The 19,089-nt window shown below is 35.4% G+C and overlaps 3 protein-coding genes across 3 annotated transcripts; 1 reads left to right on the top strand and 2 right to left on the bottom strand.

Moving 5' to 3' along the window:
- Window positions 3,488-7,850, top strand: LOC109223446 (protein SRG1-like). The gene is made up of 4 exons (XM_019387757.1): window positions 3,488-3,776; window positions 3,853-4,109; window positions 6,347-6,674; window positions 7,445-7,850. Exons 1-4 carry the CDS (start codon window positions 3,558-3,560, stop codon window positions 7,712-7,714), a joined length of 1,074 nt encoding a protein of 357 aa, XP_019243302.1. The 5' UTR covers window positions 3,488-3,557; the 3' UTR covers window positions 7,715-7,850.
- On the bottom strand, window positions 9,893-14,985 carry LOC109223445. Its single transcript, XM_019387756.1, has 5 exons — window positions 14,483-14,985; window positions 11,832-11,946; window positions 11,649-11,730; window positions 10,737-10,788; window positions 9,893-10,169 (listed from the first exon to the last, which is right to left on the bottom strand). The coding sequence occupies exons 1-5, from the start codon at window positions 14,828-14,830 to the stop codon at window positions 10,107-10,109; spliced, it is 660 nt and encodes a 219-aa protein (XP_019243301.1). The 5' UTR covers window positions 14,831-14,985; the 3' UTR covers window positions 9,893-10,106.
- LOC109223444 (40S ribosomal protein S5) lies at window positions 16,076-18,845 on the bottom strand. The gene is made up of 4 exons (XM_019387755.1): window positions 18,634-18,845; window positions 16,930-17,201; window positions 16,510-16,713; window positions 16,076-16,416 (listed from the first exon to the last, which is right to left on the bottom strand). The coding sequence occupies exons 1-4, from the start codon at window positions 18,730-18,732 to the stop codon at window positions 16,362-16,364; spliced, it is 630 nt and encodes a 209-aa protein (XP_019243300.1). The 5' UTR covers window positions 18,733-18,845; the 3' UTR covers window positions 16,076-16,361.

The following is a 19,089-nucleotide window of genomic DNA, read 5'->3' as shown; positions in this document are numbered from 1 at the left end:
GTTGAAAATTTGGATAATAGATTTGTTTGGTTGGGTCTGTTATGAATGTCGAAACACCTGAGTCAAGAAAGAGAGGAGGTAAAAATAAAAGTAAAAAAGAAAAGGAGAGTGAGGGTGTGAGTTGTGATGTAAGGGGAAGAGGGATAGAAGTGGTTGATTCCTCACCCACTTTTGAAATGGTTAGACCGGCACCTGTGGGGCTGACCATGAAACTGTGGAAAAAAATAGTAAGAAAATAAGGGGAAGTGGATCAGAGGAGGCTGCTGAAGGGCTGGTTAATCTAATTTCACATACAGATGAACCCGGTTCATCTATTGAGGAGACCCTAGCAGACCTTCTGAATAAAGTGGGTGCAAGCTATAATCCAAAGAAAAGGAGAAACCCTACACCAAAAGCCCCAAGCACTGCAAAAACTACCAAGAAAAGAAAGGCTTCTTATCCAACAACTGCTGAGATTTCTCTACCAAAAGGAAGGGCCACAAGAAGTAAGTTGAAGCAGAGTGGGGAGGAGTTACAAAAAGCTATAGCTGAAAGCAAAAAGAAGAGAATAGACAAAGGAAAAGCTAAGGTTCCAGAACCTACTGAGGCTGTTGATGTGGCTGAGATGGAACAGGTCCATCAAGATGAACATGTGACTGTGAATGTGGAGGTTTAGACCCCTAAGCCAAAGAAAACCAAGACTTCTTCCAAGAAGTCTTTATCTATTTCCAAGGCTGCTGAAACTTCTTCCTTGGCTAAAAGAACAAGGTCTGCTGTGAAAGCCAAGCAAGTGAAGATTACTGAAGATAAAGATTGGAGTGATGAAGAAGAGGGTGAATCTGACCATGAACAAGATAAGTTGGCCAAGTTTGGCAAAAGAAAAATCTTGAAAGGTAGACTTTTGAAGGATTTGGTGGAACTAGGGATGGTTCAATTGGTTGATGCTCTAGCTGCTCAGGGCTGGAAGGACATGGTCCTTCAGTTGGATGGTAGTCTAGCAAGGAATGAGATCATTGAATTCATAGCAAATGCAGAGGTCAAGGATGGCAGAGTTACCGGCCAGGTGAAAGGGGTTCAAGTGACCTTTGATGCAAAGGAGCTGGGTGAGATCCTTGACATTCCTTCTGAAGGGTATGATGACTACACAAGGCAATCACTAGGAAATTCTGTGATGTCACAGAAGTGAATGAGGCCAAGGTTGTGCATAAGAGTAAAATGAAGCCCTGCCACAAAGTCCTGTTTGAATTTGTCAATAAGTGCTTACTGCTTAGGCAGGAAAGAAGCCACATTGCTAACTATATGGACTTGGTTTTGATGGAGTTTCTTGAAAGTGGAAGGCAGATCAACTGGCCTGCATTTATTATCAAGCTACTGGACAGGGTTATCAATGGCTCTAAGGCCCATGCCACCCCTTATGGGTTTATTCTGACTATTGTTCTGGATCATTGTAAGGTGACACTAAAGAAGTGGGAGATGGCTACAAGCAAAGACCATTTTGGAATCAACACTTGATTGGTTGTGACTATGAGGTCACTGCCATTCTCAATGAAACTGGTTCATCTAAGAAGACACCTATAAAGCTCTGGTGCAGGAGAGTAGGGCAAAGGATGCTGAGATAGCTAGGCTGAAGGGTCGTTTAGCAGAGGTGGAATCCGAGAGAGATGCTCTCAGAACTGAGCTCACAAAGGAAAAGGAGAAGAATGATGACATTCTTCAAAATATGTTGCACCTTCTCCAAGCCAAAACCCAACCCTCCAGCTCTTCCAAGCCTTAAGATCTTTAGCCTTCATTTTCTGAACCTAGTCCTTTCAGTGACCCAGATTAGGGATTTTTCTTGTTTTGCTCATGTTTTGACTATTTTTGTTTCTTTTTGTGGATTGTGGTAGAATCATATTCCCTATCAATGAAGTTTATTGTTTTTGCTCTTGTTGACTGTTTATATTTCCTTGATAGTTTGAATATGCTTGGTGATTACTGATGATTAATCCATGATTGCACTTGCAATTGCCCCAGTAGCCATGAGTAATTGTTAAAATTCTAGGAATCACACTGTGTTTATGCAACTTTTCGATGATGCCAAAAGGGGGAAGAGATATTGTGCTTTATATTCTGAATAAGTGATGTTTATAACCTAATGAACCTGGTCCTTGATGTAAGTAAAAAAAATTTAACTTTGTATTGATGAATAAGATGAGTTCTGTCAAGGCCTAAGTGAGTGGAACGCACAAAGTTTGTCATCATCAAAAAGGGGGAATTTGTTGGCTCAAGTTAAGGTAAGTTTTGAAGACTGACAAAGGAACTCAAACATGGACCAGGTCCATCCTAGTGAGGCACAAATATGGTCAACTCAAGCATGTGAGATGCACGTGAAGGAGATAAACCTAACTTCCAGAAGTGATATCTCCTGATCATGATCGAAAAGGTTGCATATTGGATAAGGAGAAAGACTCCATACACAAAAAGAACACTGCTTAAGAGACGGATAGAGTTAGAAGAGATGAGTTCAACTAGAACTCTTCCACCATGGAAGAGTAGCATCAGAATTCTAGTGAATCTCTAATTACTAACTCCATAAATATCAGTGTTGTTCTCTTTTAGAGGTTACACAAAAACGCAGAAGTTAAACGTGAATTGAGAGCAAAATAGCAAGGCTTTTTGCAAGCAGTTCGTGTTTGTGTCAAGTGTGCAAACCTGAAGCTACATGAACCAGATTGAAGAATCAGCTCCATAAAGGGTTTTATGTGTCTTTCTTTATTTTTAGTTCAATTGTAGTAGGTGTTTTCATATTGTACCTTTCAGCTTATCTAGAAGCAATTGTATTAGGTACTCAGAGTTTTCAAGTTAGAGTTAACTTGAAGTTGTCGCAACAGTTGAGGTTGTGTGCTACAACGGGATTAGAGTTAATCCTAGATTTACAAAAGAGTTATTGTAAATGCAGTTTTTGGCTCAGTGATTTTAGTGGAGAGTTTGGGAAAATCCTACTGGAAAGTATGTCGTGGTTTTTTCACCTTTTGAGCCAGGTGTTTTCCACGTAATATCTTTGTGTTCTTTAATTTCTGTACTTATTATTCCGCAACAGTAGTGGTTGGAACACATAGAAGAATCAGGTCCTTCTATAATAAAGTTAAGCGAAAAATTGGGTACCACACAAATCACCCCCTTCTGGTGTGGTATTGAAGTATAAAATATAGTTGTGTAACCAATAATATGAGATACACGCACAAAAATATATTATTTTTAATACCTTATCTTACTTATTGATACATACACTAAAACTAGTAATACATTAATACTGTCTTAAGAATATTTTTATTTTAATTTTTTTTTCGTGCTTCTTTAAGTTTCTTAATTTCCAAGCCATGGCGTGCGAGCGACATAATTATTGTCCGCAATTATTCTAAACGCAAAAGTTTGTGTAATCATAATGTGTTAGGTGCAACTAGAATGATAGTAATTATAAAACATTCTTTGACCTTTTAACATACATATATATATAGAAGTATGTATAGCCAATAAAACACGTACTACTTCAACACTTAACCTCATTTAATTTGCTCTCAAAAACAAATAGGGAAAAAATGCCGCCATACACTGAAGAGCAGGAAAAGGAGAAGGTAGAAGATGTAGTAGTGGCATCATATGTATGCAATGATCTAGAGAAACCAATAGTCTCCAACGTATCGTTGTTGTCTCAAGTCCCAGTTATTGATATGGAAAAGTTGTTTTCTGATTATGGAGATGATGATACAGAGCTTCAGAAGCTGCATCTTGCTTGCAAAGATTGGGGATTCTTTCAGGTATTCAATTATCAGAAAATTTGGTTGAGATCATTGCGGAAAACACATTTTTTAATTACTTATTAATAAATTTCAGATGATAAATCATGGAGTGAGTAGTTCACTATTGGAGAAAGTGAGGTCAGAAATTCAAGGATTTTTGAATTTACCGATAGAAGAGAAGAAGCAATTTGAGAGACAAGTAGGGAATCTGGAAGGATATGGGGAAATGTTAGTCTCATCTGAATCTGATGATCAAAAAATAGAGAGTTTGGTTGGCATGTTTTACCTCGTTACTCAGCCTACCCATTTGAGACAACCTCATTTGCTTCCTAAATTTCCACTCTCATTAAGGTACATCACATATTTCTCTCTTTACTTTTATATACTCCCTTTGTTCTCAAAATACTTACCAATTCTTGCTTATCGATATTCAAAATAATTGAATTTTGAATAACATTTTAATATGTATTTTTCGCTATATTGATATATGAAGAATTGCGAATTGTAATACTTTTCATACAGTTTTTAAATTTTAATTTTAAACTACTGTATAAATTTAATTCATTTATTTTCAAAGATTAATTAACTCTTGAAAAACGAGAAGTGACAAGTTGGGTTTGAAAAAGTAAATAATTACGTATCCATCAAATTCATCACGTCTAGACAATGACAACTTTGTTTATCGGAAATTATGATTTAATAGTATCCTTGTCTGGTTGCAGTCTTCTGACTTTAGCTTTTATATAATCATGGGATTCCCTCTTTTTAAAATATCCTCTTCTTTTTTTATTTTTTATTTCACTATGTATGATATTGTTTTTCTTTTTAGTTTATCTAAAAAATGGTACTCTTCTATATTTCAAACTACATAAATCTAGCATCCTAATGCTACCTATAGTAGTAATCTTTATAGTTATATTCTTAGTCTTTAGTACACATCTTACGCGTGTACTCTATACTAGTAAGTACATAACTTTTATAAATTACATAAATATTATAAAACAATGTGTTTAAGTTATACAACAACAACAACAACAAAATCCAATGTAGTCCCACAAGCAGGATCTGGGCAGGATAGTGTATACACAGACTTTACCCCTATTTGGTGAAGGTAAAGAGGCTATTTTCGATAGACCAACAGCTCAAGAAAAGGGGAAAAAATGAAGCAGTAGCAATAAACAGTAACAATAATATAATAATAAGAAAACTGAAGCGAACAAAACAACAAATAGTAATATGGAATGTGTACTATAAGAGCTGAAAATGCAGGACTTTTAGAACTAAAAGAATTGAAAAATTAAGTTTATAAATATTAGGAAGATAATTAAATGACTATTTCTAGATACTATGAAATTAATTAAATGACCATTCCTTAGATATTAAGGAATTAATTAAATGGCTATTCCTAAATAATTGAGAAATAATTAAATAATAAGTTTGTCCAATGTAAATACTATTTTTAAAGGATAAATAGACGACGGCATTTTATTAAAGGCCTTCGTATTTTTAATATAGTATAGTATAGATATAGATAAATATATCATATGTTTAGGAGCATAAATTTTTAGAACATTTTTAGTATATTATACATATTTACCTTATCTGTCAAAAGTTAATCTTCCCTTCCATTTTTAAATATTATGTCCAGCCAAACACTTTTATATAAAATGCATGAAGTATGATATTTCTACTAAAAAATTTCACCCTTGCCCTCAATTAGTTTAAAGAAAATTCATACCTCCGGGGCGAATCTAGAGTTCAACATGCGGGCTCACGACAATTCAGTAGCTTTGTAAATTTTTCACGTGGCCTCGAAATTTGCGTCACCCATTGAATTTGTACTACTTTTATTAAAAAAAGTTTAATTGATACCCAATTTTTGGATAACTTTATATACATATACTTTTCTCTTATTCTTTTATGATATTTTCTTCTTCTTTGTGCTTAGAGTTTCTTCTTCTTCTTCTTAGTTGCAGAATGAGTTTGTTAAATTTGTTGTTGTTTTGACAATTTGATGATGGAGATTTGTTCTTTATGATATTTGAAATTTATGTTTCAAATTTGAGCTTATTTGGATTAGATTTGTGCATTGAATTGTGTATTGGATAGTTGAAATTCGAATAACAAGTTTATGTTTCAAAAATTAAGATTCGAAATCTGAAGTTGCTTTCAATAGATTAACTACTTAAGATTCGAATTTCTGAAGTTGCATCTGAAAGATAGAAGAACTTCATATTCGAATTTCTGAAGTTGCATTTGAAAGATATAAGAACTTCAAATTTGATTTCTGAACTTGCATTGGAGAGATTGAACTACTTCAGATCCGAGTGGGTACACTTTGCAAAAAAAAAATTGCAATGCGGGTATAACTTCAATGGTGGCCCCAAAAGTGGGTATATTTGAAAATGCATTAAGAAGTCCACTCATTATCTATAAATATTTGATCGTGAGCCCAATTATTATTGTAAATTTACTTGAAGTCAATGAAGGAATCCATAAGCTTTCAAATCCTGAATCTGCCTCTCCGGTACTCGATATTTCTAAAACTTCTCTGCCATTGACATTCATCCTCTTATAATTTCATGAAGGGATGCCCTAGAAGAATACTCAACACAACTGAAGGAGCTTGCCATGAAAATGTTTAACATAATGGCCAAAGCACTAGGAATGAAGGCAGAAGAAGATCTGAGTGCTCTTTTTGAAGGAGGAAAACAATCAATGAGAATGAATTACTATCCAAAATGTCCCCAACCAGGTGTTGTTATGGGACTAAACCCCCACAGTGATGGTGCTGGCTTGACCATACTTCTTCAACTCAATGAAGTGGAAGGTCTCCAAATTAAGAAAGATGGTGCTTGGATTCCAATTACACCTCTCCCTAATGCCTTTGTTGTCAACATTGCAGACATGTTAGAGGTAATTTTACAAAAGAATATTAACATTGGGATCTTTACTCAATTAACCATCCGAATCTATTGTTTATTTTTCTTAGCCGATATACATATATTATACATGATTTATCTATATATTATACATTCAGCGATTAATTTTAGTTTAAGTAGTTGGGTGGACAACTATTTAATTAGGTTAATTCTTTTTGAAAATTTTAGCATTATTTTCAATTGGATTTAACGTTTATACATTGAGATTAGTAGAATTTTTTTGTATTACCAATGTATTTTCTAGATTATCATATAAGATTTACTATGATTAGTTACATTACATATTATGTTAGAAGTTAACTTAATTGTACATTGTTAGTGCAAAAAAGTTAAACGCTTTTCAATTGGATTTAACATTTACACATTGAAAATGCAAAGTATCATTGTATTTTAACATATTATACTTCATTTATTATATTTTTCAAGTTATCATATTTGACTTACAATGTTGTAAGTAATTTAATAACCTAATAGTGTACAATAATTGTATACTGTGATGATAAGTTAAACTCTTTGTTGGATTTTATAGGTGTGTTTTAATCTATTGCTGTAGCAGGTTTTTAATTATATCTTTCAGGTTATCATATTAGACTAACTATGAACAACAATTACTTGGTATGTTAATAAGTTACTTAACTTGATAGTAGAATAAAATAATTATATGCTTTCGGTGTAGAGAAGTTAAGCTCTCTACTCGTAGGCGTAGCTAGTATTCTAATTTTCTCAGTGCTGTTGAATATATAGATTTTGACAAATGGAATTTATAAAAGTGTTGAACATCGACCAGTCTTCAATCCAAATAAGGAGAGACTCTCTGTTGCAACATTTTTCGAACCGAGAAGCGACGTTAATTTAAGTCCAGCAGAAAGCCTCATCACTCCTCAAAATCCAGCAAAATTCAAGCACATTGGTACTGTTACTGATTACGCCAAGGGATTTTTTAGTCGACAACTTGGTCAGGGATCATATCTTGATACTATGAGAATAGTAACTAAGGACCAAGAGAACAATTGATCATCACATTTTCAATAAGGATTTATATTGTAAAATTATTTGCAATACGGTGGAATTTAAACGTAAACGTATTTTACATTGTAAGTACACAACTCAAACTCCAATAAACAATTGCCTGATTTTGTGTGATGTTTCATTGGCTCGTGCATGTTAATAGCAAATTGCAGACAGGGTTTGATGAATTTCAATATCAGTCTTGTAAATCCTCTAGATTGAAAATAAAATCGAAATGAGAAGAAGGATCACCATTCCTAATTAATGTTAAAAAAGGAAGCAAATGTAAGCTTTTGGCACTACTCGTTGTAAGAATTCTAAGCAAGTGTTATTTGGGAAAGTTGCACGTTTGAATTGGATGAGGATTTTAAACAACTAAAACTTTGATAGGATATTACAGTGTAAGACCGGTTGAACATTTATCACACTAAAAAGACATGTTAAAAACTATCCAAAGAAAATTCTTATATTTCGCTCTTAATTATAGTGACTTGAGGATAGCACTAAGAAGAATTGAAAAATTAAGAAAAGGACCGGTTGAACATTTATCACACTAAAAAGACATGTTAAAAACTATCCAAAGAAAATTCTTATATTTCGCTCTTAATTATAGTGACTTGAGGATAGCACTAAGAAGAATTGAAAAATTAAGAAAAGGGAAAGAAATATGAAACATGCGGCAACTTCAAAGATGCACCGCTCTTATTCTAGAAAGCATTTCGTTATGCCATATGAAGTAAAGTCAGTAACAAAGAAATCTAGTATTCAATCGATCAAACGGTTTGTCACATTTTTGTCATTAATATATCAAAGTCACACAATTTCACAAAGTCAGTATGATGCGTAGAAACTTGGGGTGTACTAAGTGCACGACGCATTGTCACTTTGCGCGGAAAACCAATGGTTTTTGGGGATTTTTCTAAGTATTAGACTTGAGATACGTAATGCTCAACCCTACTTCATTTCTAACACTTTAGACAATTTTGGGGGAGGGCTCGAAGGAGCTAACGTTCCATCAAGATTCTTCGTAAGAATTGAATGTAAGAGTTAATAATTTACTCTTACCAATTGAGGGTTGGAAACCAGTACTAGAGGGTTTTAACTAGAGAGGTGTCAAAACGGGGGAGGTGTAGACATACCCGATTTTAAGGCTACCATGCACAAAAATTTACCCATTCTGAAAAACACTCGCATCGAAGTCGCATCTAAAGTTACAATTTTAGGGTTTTGGAATCGGATTTGAAGTTTTTCTATCGCTTCAAAGTGCAACTTCAGAATCAAATAAGAAGTTCTTTTATCTCTTCGATGCAACTTCAGAATCGGGATTTGAAGTTCTTCTATCTCTCAAGAGGTCCGTTTCACCGGTCTCAGTGAGGTCACCATCGAGCAAGTTTTCTCTAATAACGGTGGCTTTCTATTTTTTCACTATAGTCTACAAGTACCAACTCAAAGTTTGAATCTCAGTTTTAAGACAAAAAAGAAGAATAGAAGAAGCAACCACAAAGAAGTAGCAGCAGCAAGAAGCAAACACCGAGTAGTAGTAGCAGCACGAAGAAAAAGTGGGTACAACATAAATGGAGCGACCAAATAGGGTACGTCAAACCTTAGCGGGCGTAAACTTAAATGGGCTAGGATGGGCTTGACATTTTCATTAAAGGACCTTCAAAATACAAGCGAGAACAGGCTCTGCAGCCCAATCCTAAGCGAACCACAAGCTAGAACAGATTGGCCCTTCAATTTATATTAGTGTGTATATGTTTTTTTCTTCACAAAATGGGACCATCCCCCATCCCCGCTTTCTCTCGATTTTGCATCACTAAAATAGGTAAAAAGGAAATAAATTTTCCTTTCTTAATATGAATTGATTAAGGAGCGAAAAATTACAGTTCCTAGTGGGTACAAATAGTTAAAGAAAAATGACAGCCCGCGGCCGTTGAATTATAAACCTAACACCATTTTTTCTTGGTGGTGATTATTTTCTTTGGTTAAGATATTCACGTCAATGAAATGGAAAACTAGTGATATGAGGTTTACTCTACCCATTTAGGATTACTCAAGCAAAACCAAAAAGATTTTTGTTTTCGTTCCTTTTCTGTTTTCTAGCAGGGGATTGGTCTTTTCACAATTTTTAGCTATTTATAGTTCTTGACAAGAGGCAGAGAAGAAAAGTTGCAACACATCTTCTGATTTGCATTTTGCCATCTTTTTTCAACTTTGTGTCCTCGCAATGTAAGATCAATTTATTCTTTAGTTGTATACAAGATGGAAATTTTAACTATGAACAAATTCATTATGTACATACTAATAAGGCCTTTCAGGTTTACAAGTACGTTACAAGAAATGACGTTATCTTTTTTCATAAATTTACTCCAATCTTCTAAGACCAATCATACTTCAATCAGAACCGATCTGCCAATTGTGGAAATTGTTGCAGCAGCCATGCCACGCCTCTGATGGCAACCTGATAAGATTCGTAGAGATGTAAAAGGGAAAATAATTAAAAAATGAACTACAAAAGAGCAGAGAAATATACATCACTGCATAAATCATCCCGGCCAGAGGGTCTTTGGCACAGCAAGCACCATTGAAGGAATACACAGCAACTTACCTCTTTTGATTTATCAATGCGAAGTTATAGATGTGAGAGCAATATTGTGCTCCATTGCTTTGGGGAGAGGCAACAGGGTTTAAGGATAACCATGTGTATGCCAATAGAACATGTAATCAAAGCTCAAACTTATGAAAGGAAATATTTTTTCTACTTGGAGAGATTTGAGATTCAGATGACAAATAATAGAGATGAAACGCTCGTCCCTTAGCCATATATTGACCACTCTATTAGCCATCTCAGCCCCTTGAATGATTTCCGGGACTTATTTATGGCAAAGCACAAAAAGTTAAGAGTAGACTTATGTATGTGGGACGTTAATTTGAACTGTGCTGTCGATGCAAATACACAAACATCAAGACAATAGATAAATGATTTTTGCCAGTTTAGACACTTCCATTTATGTGGAAACATACATACCAATGCTGTCTCCCCAGGCTTGACTGCAGGTTCCACACTGTCTCTGCCGTAACTGCTTAAGAAAATCAACATTTAGTCCAGACATGAGATTTCGTTCTCCTAATAACCCTAAGACAGTGATTTTCTTGTTTTTGTTGGAAGAGATATTTAGACATTTTGACTACATAGCTGTTAATCAAATACAGAAACATAAAAAAATATGCCAGGAGCTGTCAAGAGTAAATATGAAATCGAGAAGTCATTCCTACGTCCATATACATCACATGCTGAAAGAAAAGAACATTAACTTTAGAGCATGAGGAGATGGCATTTCTACCAAGAGAGTTTTCGTCACTATGAATTTGAAAAATTATACTCCATCTATGTGTTGCAACATATAGTCAGTTCCAAGCCCGAATAAAAGCAAAGAGTTGCAGTAGGTTGACCACCAGTTAAAAATAGCCTGACTATAGTGAACTTTGAATAGTGAATTTGTTGGAACATGTTCGCTTTGGTAGGCATCTGACCGGAGCAAAATAGATATGAAAGATTTATAAAGCAGAATCCAACTTATTTGAGATTGAAGAATAGTTGGTTGATTTTATTGATAATAAACCACTATTCTGACTAAAGTGGACGTTACGGATCTTTTGTCTCTGAGCCGAGAGTCGCCCGGGAACAGCCTCTCTACCCCTCTGGGGTAGGGGCAAGGTCTGCGTATACTCTACCCTCCCCAGACCCTACTAGTGGGATTCTACTGAGTTGTTGTTGTTGTTGTATTCTGACTAAAGTGGACATATAACTATGCTCTTATATTTTCATGAATGAAGTTATTCTATCTACAGATTACATAAAATCAAAGTAGCCAAAAGAATGATAACGCATAAAAACACATCCAACATTTTATACTGGTAAGGATTTTGTTTTACGCACAGTATTTGCCTCTGGCCGTTCACCACTTCCAATCGATAAAAGCTGCATCCTTTGCTAAAAGGAAACGGTCTTCCCCTCCATTCTGTTTTCACATTCAAAATCAATTAAACTGAAGAATGAAGATCCAACTTCCTGGTAAACAATATGGAAAACAAATCAAAGCATGGTAAGCTCTTTCCACACCTAAGTGCCAAGTGACGCCAACAGCTGAAGAATCCTCCTGAGATATATCATCAATAACAAATTGCAGATCAGATCCAACCGAGTCAGTGAACTTCTTGAAAAAGTTTAGAATCGCCTGCAGTGACAATTGGTGATCAAACGTAAGCATAGTGTTAAAAAAAAAATTGAACCTTGGTCTAACTCAACCCTAAAGCTCGTTCAATTAGTGAACATTATCCAGGACTATATAAGAAAACTATAGCCTATAGACTCATGGGATTTAGACATGCCCGCACACGTCAAGAATTGGACATTTGGAGTGTGGAGTAACATAACATGAGTGACCATCATCAGGTAACCCGACATCAGGGATGAATTTGGCTCCATACCATAATAAAGTGTATGATCACCTCATCTAAAAATTTAAGCTTTTAGCTGATATGGACACACCAACACATAGAAATCTATTTACAACGATAATTAACTAACAAGGCAAAGTCTTCGCTTATAAAAAGCAAAAGGATAAAGGCGAGAGGAAAAGCAGTTCCAGTAATCATCTTTTTATTACCACAGCATTCTTCATGCTAAATAGAGAAGCCAACCGTATTTCATGTCCTTTCAAGAAAAGCAGTTAATATTCCAGGGGTACGAACAAGAACAAAAACAGGCTTGGATGCGAGTTAAATTACGTACAGTCTCCATTGTAAAATTTGCATATGGTAAGTTTGACCTATTTTTGAGTGAACTTGAACATGGATAACTTCATCATTCGAAACATATTTGAAATTTTACAAATTTCTAGCTTAAAAATGATGAATAGAGCATGTAAGTAACACACGTATAGGATAAAGATGAGATCTCGCCTTGGAGAACCTCTAGTTTTAGAGAATCTCTAATTCGTATCAAAAGATAACTTATTCAATACTAGAAAGAAATGGCCCAGTGGAGTGGATTCATAGGATTTATCTGGAAGACCCAACTAGTTTGGAATTAAGGATCAGTTCATTAATTAATCAATAAAATTAGTACATGAAAGAATTAAAAGAATAAAAATTTTCACTTTCAAAATCTAGAAAGAGAACCTTAAGAGGCACAAACCTGTCAGCTGAAGGGTCTTTGGGAATTGTTACAACAGCATAAGTGAAGTGAAATTTTTAGCTAGAATAGGGACAAATTTTCATATATCCGAATGCATGTTTATGTTTAAGGGTGTATGCACGGGAAATAAGTCTTTTATCTTTAGTTGTGTAGATCTCTCTTTGTCTCTTAATTTGGGGGAGAGGGACTATTGGAAAGGCATGGCTCCCTGCAGCTTTGATCTGGCATCCCCATAATATCCTGTCCTCAACACACTGAACCCATTTTAGGTAAGACAATAGTACACATCAAGACTAAGGGGAAGTTAGAGCTGCGTTTTGGTGAACCTTAAAATCCAGCACCATCATGATAATAAATAAGCTGAAATTAATTGAATGACAAAGGTCACAGTTAAGGAGTTGAAGGGATAAGATGAATTATGGAGGTGGTGTACAGTGTATAGTTAAGCAGATTCAGGTTCAATGGCATGCTCAAGCTTGAACAATGTAGAAACAGTTTTAACTTCAGTCTTCTCTTATTGAACATGACCGAAAGGTCTGTACAACTAACTATCAAACATATATGCATCTTCATTGAAACTGAATATGCTCACGATCTACTTATGTTTTTTTCATTTATGAAGTTGCTCACAATCTACTTATGTAGGATCAATTGTAGATGGAAGGGGTCCTTCCATCTTAGTAATATGGTAGTTAGTTTTCCTAACCCACCACCATTTGTTAAAAAGGTTGAGTACGTACAATCTTCATTAAGGATTGGAAGGTAATGTTTATGTGCCCCTCCAATGTGTGTTTTTTTTTTTTTTTGGTATTAATATACAGGTAGCGGTCAATGCTAAACCCTGCATCACCACAAGTGAGCATGAGTTGAGGTGTTACAACAACAACAACAAACCCAGTAGTTTCCCACAAGTGGGGTCTGGGGTGGGTAAGATGTACGCAGCCTTACTCCTACCTCTGAACGGGCAGAGAGGCTGTTTCTGATAGACTCTCGGCTGAGCATGACTTGAGGTGTTGGATTTATTTTAAAAATATATATATGTCCGCAATATGATATACGTGGAGATCTAAAGAACTACACAGCACATATATGACACAACTTATGTTATTTCCCGTCATCCCAAGTCCAGCTAGTTAATCATAAGGTGCCAAAATCCCAAATTTCACACCTGAATGTAAGTCCAAACACATCAAGGGAACAAACCCATATAGTAACAGCACTGAAAATCAAAACAAATGTTAAAATCACCCAAAAAGCTTCTCCGTTGTATCATCAAAGTCAATAAGTCCTTTGAACCCAGAAGTCCAATTAACTTTGAATGAGACATAAATAAATATACTTAACCTGCATTACTGTTTAATAAAACCTCTGAATATACAGTGTAAACTTGTGGTCTGAAATATGCTATAAAATTTGTATGGCTATAAAAGATTCTCAATAAGTGAAAATGTGAAGCTTAAGTTATATTGTTTCCAATTTAGAGCGGATTAAGAAGGAAATAGAGTCACATAAGTTAGAATGGAGAGAATAATTATCATCAAACTTAAAACTACTAATACAGTTTGATAACTAACCTTACGGCCAACAAAAGGTTGAGGAAATACAAGGTCCTCATACACACAATTCTCAGCGATAAGTTGTTCAACCGAGTCCAAATCGCGGCTATTTATTCCGCCATAGAACTTCCTCACTACACTCGACGCCGATTCCAAATCAGTAACAGAATCAGAAGAAGGAGATGAAGTAACCTCCGCCGTCTGATTGCTGTCCCGTACAACTACGTGTCTTATCCCACGGCCAGAAATGATCCTAAATTGATAATCAATAGAGCGGTTGAGTTTGGCCGGAGAGAAAATGGGGGAGAGGTTTGGGTTGAGAGGGAGGAGAGAGAAGGATGAGATGCTGCTCATCAGCATCACCATTGCTGCACGCACTTGCAGTTTGATGCTACTGTCAGTGTTGTGTTTCTGAGGCGCGGGTAAATAACTGCCACTGATTTGTAATGAAAAATTAGAGAAGACATCATCTGATACTAATTCTTAAACATGAGGAATAAGGAGCTTCTTTTTTCTTTTTCGAAATTATTAAATAAAAGAAAAAGAAGAAGGAGAGCTCCTTTGGCACCCACTTAAAAGTTTAAATTGATTGCTCAAGGTAATTTGCTGCATTGGTTGCCAAAGGGTTGTTCACCACCGGTGGCGGAGCCAAAATTTTTATTAAGAGGTGTCAAAATATATAAAAGTAAATATATTAGGAAATTAAGAAAAGTCAATACATAGTATCAGTGGCGAATCTAAGATTTTAAAGTCATGGCTGCTCGTCGAAAAGAGTTTCGAAAAAAGACAGTAAACGAATTAAGCTATGGGTGCTCACTCATTATTTATCTAAATTTTTTGCTAATTGCCTATGCAAATATACTAAATCCGAATAAAGACAATGGGTGCTTGAGCACCCATAACTCTATGTAGATCTACCATTGCATAGTATATGTACATATAATTTATTTTTTTACCTACCTACACAGTGCATTTTTCTCGCAAAGGGGGTTATTGACACCCCTTCCTATAAGGTGGCTCCGCCACTGTTCACCACCTTGTCTATAATAGACGTGTCTGCTTTATCTTACAATTCTTATGCTTTTGATGCTGTATTACAATGTTTTCTTTTTGGAAAAGATTTGTAAACACTAGGACTAGGAGGCTCAAACAGGATTCTGCTACACTGGTTTGACAAAATAAATCATATTTATGTACAGTTTCACAATTTTGCAAGTTCTGCAAAAATACTTAACGTCCAAACAGTACTAAGATCTTGTTTCCAGATTTTACTTCTCTAACTTTATAATTCGGACTTACAGACAGGAAAAACATCATAGCAGTTGGCCACAATTAAACATTTTTACGAACAAGACATATATCTTAAGAATTAAAAGATTAAGACGGTGAAAAATGAGAAAGTTAAAGGGCTTAATTTCAATATCATTTACAACAAGATCAGATTCCAGTTAGCTGTTCAACTTGACGTAGGTACAGTCAGTTTCAGATTCCACAATACCTATTACCTAACTTTATTTCAGAGGAAAAATTACACATTGTACTTCCCTTGATTCCGTCTATCATATGCAAGATACTGTAAAATTTAAATTTGAGAAAACTGCCCACACAACATTTCTCAACAGCCGACCAATGAGTGAACAAAAAACTGACAAAGAACAAAATACAAATGGAAAAACCAGAGATTTCGACTAGGCATAGCTGCAATTGCAAAAATCCAACTTCACATCACTACTTCAGCCATATACCAATGTTATTCAAGTTTTTCACAAAAGGAAAACTCATCCATTAGTTCCAAATTGCCTTCCTAATAATAACAACAAAAAGTAAAGAACAAAAGACGCCTCAAAATGAAACTCTCCAGCCAACAGGAATTATCCATACTGCACGGAAAGAACCCTTAACGATTGGCCTTGGCAACCCTCTCAATCTCATCCTTCTTCTTGATAGCGTAGCTGCATGTACACAGCAACAGTAAGCAGGCATAGAAGAGTAGTTGCATTCAAAAAGGAGCGGATGACTAAAAACGATGGCAGTAGGAGGATTACCTGTTGGAAGATCCCTTGGCAGCATTGATGAGTTCATCTGCAAGGCATTCTGCAATGGTCTTAATGTTTCTGAAAGCACTCTCACGTGCACCAGTTGTGAGGAGATATATTGCCTGGTTAACACGACGGAGTGGAGAAATATCAACAGCCTGACGCCTCACAACTCCGGCAGAACCAATACGAGTTGCATCTTCTCTTGGTCCACTGCATTGCACAGGTTGTAAAATGGAAAAGGAAAAATTAGAAAGACTTTAATATCTGAAGCATGCTGCAACATGATAATGCTCAAACCATTTCTTTTTAAGTGCACATTCAAATAGAACAAAGACGAGATGGTATGAAAATATTCTAACAAACTAGAAACCTCAGCAAGAAAGTGTCAAGCTGATAAATATGAAATAATAAAAATAAACTCTAAACCTGTTGATAACAGCATCAACAATCACTTGGATTGGGTTAAGGTCAGTCAACAGATGGATAATTTCCATAGCATGTTTGACAATACGAACAGCCATCAACTTCTTCCCGTTGTTCCTTCCGTGCATCATCAGTGAGTTGGTCAACCTCTCTACAATTGGGCATTGAGCCTTTCTGAACCGCTTGGCTTGGTACCTCCCAGCCGTGTGCGGCGTATAAGTAGGATGCTTGGCAGCAGTGGCAGTAATGTAATCCTCAACAGAAATATCACTAATCTGCATGAGTAGTAACACTAAGAAGGAACTTAAGAGAACACTGATTGAAGTTCTCAGTAATGTATTCATGAAGAATCCATCTAGAATTACATTACCAACCTAACAAACAAACATTGCTTTGGAGTTTGGACTTGCAGCAAGTAATTTCAGTAATATATATCCATCGTATAACAGGTTACAACAATAAATAAGTACACCATGTGTAACGCTGTCAGCCTGTTACTGATTGGTGGAACCAACAATATTCTGCCCAATTTGAGCAGTGTGTTTAGCGGGCAATCTCTTTAACTAGAAAAGATCAAGGAAGCAGGAAATATATATGTCAGATACACCTAAGAAGTTATATTTCATAGTGTTTCAAGTTTCTTAATCAACATATTGAACTTGGGGACCTATAAATTATCTCTCTTATGCAACCATTAGCATTTAACTATTGGAAATTTTTTCTTAAGCTGCAACCAACAATTTCTATTCTTTATTTACCCTTCAGATTCAGAAAAAGGCCAAGTTTCACCCAATTCTATGAAAATAATAGGAGGTAAAAACTGTACACAATAAGTATCTAGCACTTTCTTTTGAACATAATAGTAGGTAAAAACTGTACACAATCACTAGAGTTAGGAAAAATAGATTCGTTTTACCATCTTCTAGGACGAGATCGTCCTTGGTTCTCGTAAAGACCCACAGTTAAAGAAGATAAAACAGAAAGATGGAATACTTCAGCAATATTTTCCTCAACACCAAACCAAAAAAATATTTTCCTTAATTTCAAAACAAACTGGACGACAAGCAGTGGCGGAGCCAAGAATACATATAAGAGTATTAAAAGAATACTAAAATTTGAACCTGTGACATAAAGCAATTCTTGAACACAATTTCCCACAGCACTAGAATTTTTCATTGTGTCAAGGGGATTCAACTAACCAAAAAAAACATCAGTTTGCCCTATTTATGAAGTGTATTATTCTGGTAAAGGAGATCCAATTGATCCCCTTCACCAACACCTAGCTATGCCCCTGACGACAAGCTGAGATTTTTCTAATTAGAAGAAAAATCATCTAACACTAATGGCACTTTCTAAAGAACAAAACAAATATCATAAAAATGATATTATGATTCAAAAATATAGTTTTGATGTTCACAGCACAGTATTAGTACCTAAGCTACTATAACATCCATAAGTTCCTTCAACTTACTAACCCAAATTCGACAAATCAAGCAGAGATCTTTTCCTATATGAGAAAATGAGATTATTATTAAACGGTTACGATTCAAAAGGCACACTAATAATAAAAAACGAAAAAGCTCTCTCCAACATAAATCTTAAGCAAATAACAAAAATATAAAACAAAGCGAACAAAATAATGCAAAAAAAAAGGAAGTAATCAATTCAAAAGGAATAGAATTAAGGGGAATGAGGCAAAATTGAAACCTGAACGTCGTCGTAGGACCAACGATTGAATAGCATAACATCAGTGTGAGCCTTTTCTTGCTGATTTTGGCTTTCTACTACAACTGCAGCTGCTTCCATTTTTACTCTTCTTTTCTTTTCTCGAGGATGGTTTAAGGGACTTACAGAAGCTTGCGAGCGAACAAGAAGACGAAGAGGAAAAACCCTAAAGCGAGAAAAAACAAAGTTATATTGTCCAAGGTGGCCTTCATTTTACACGCGTGTTCCTTCTTAAATTGGGCTAAGGCCTTTTTGGGCCAGTTTTACAAGGCGGCGAAAGCTCTCTCTCGTTACGTTATGTGTGTTGTGTTTTTCTACCAAATGACCCACCAAGGTCCAATACACAATGGGAAAAAAACACATAAAAATTGCACGTTTTATACCTTTTTTTTAAAAAAATTTTAACTTGTACCCACTTTTTAAATAACTTCAGTCATC

This window comes from Nicotiana attenuata, chromosome 3 (genome assembly GCF_001879085.1).
Source record: "Nicotiana attenuata strain UT chromosome 3, NIATTr2, whole genome shotgun sequence".
NCBI lineage: Eukaryota > Viridiplantae > Streptophyta > Magnoliopsida > Solanales > Solanaceae > Nicotiana > Nicotiana attenuata.
The sequence above is the reverse complement of the archived record's forward strand: the minus strand, read 5'-3'. Positions and strand labels throughout refer to the sequence as shown.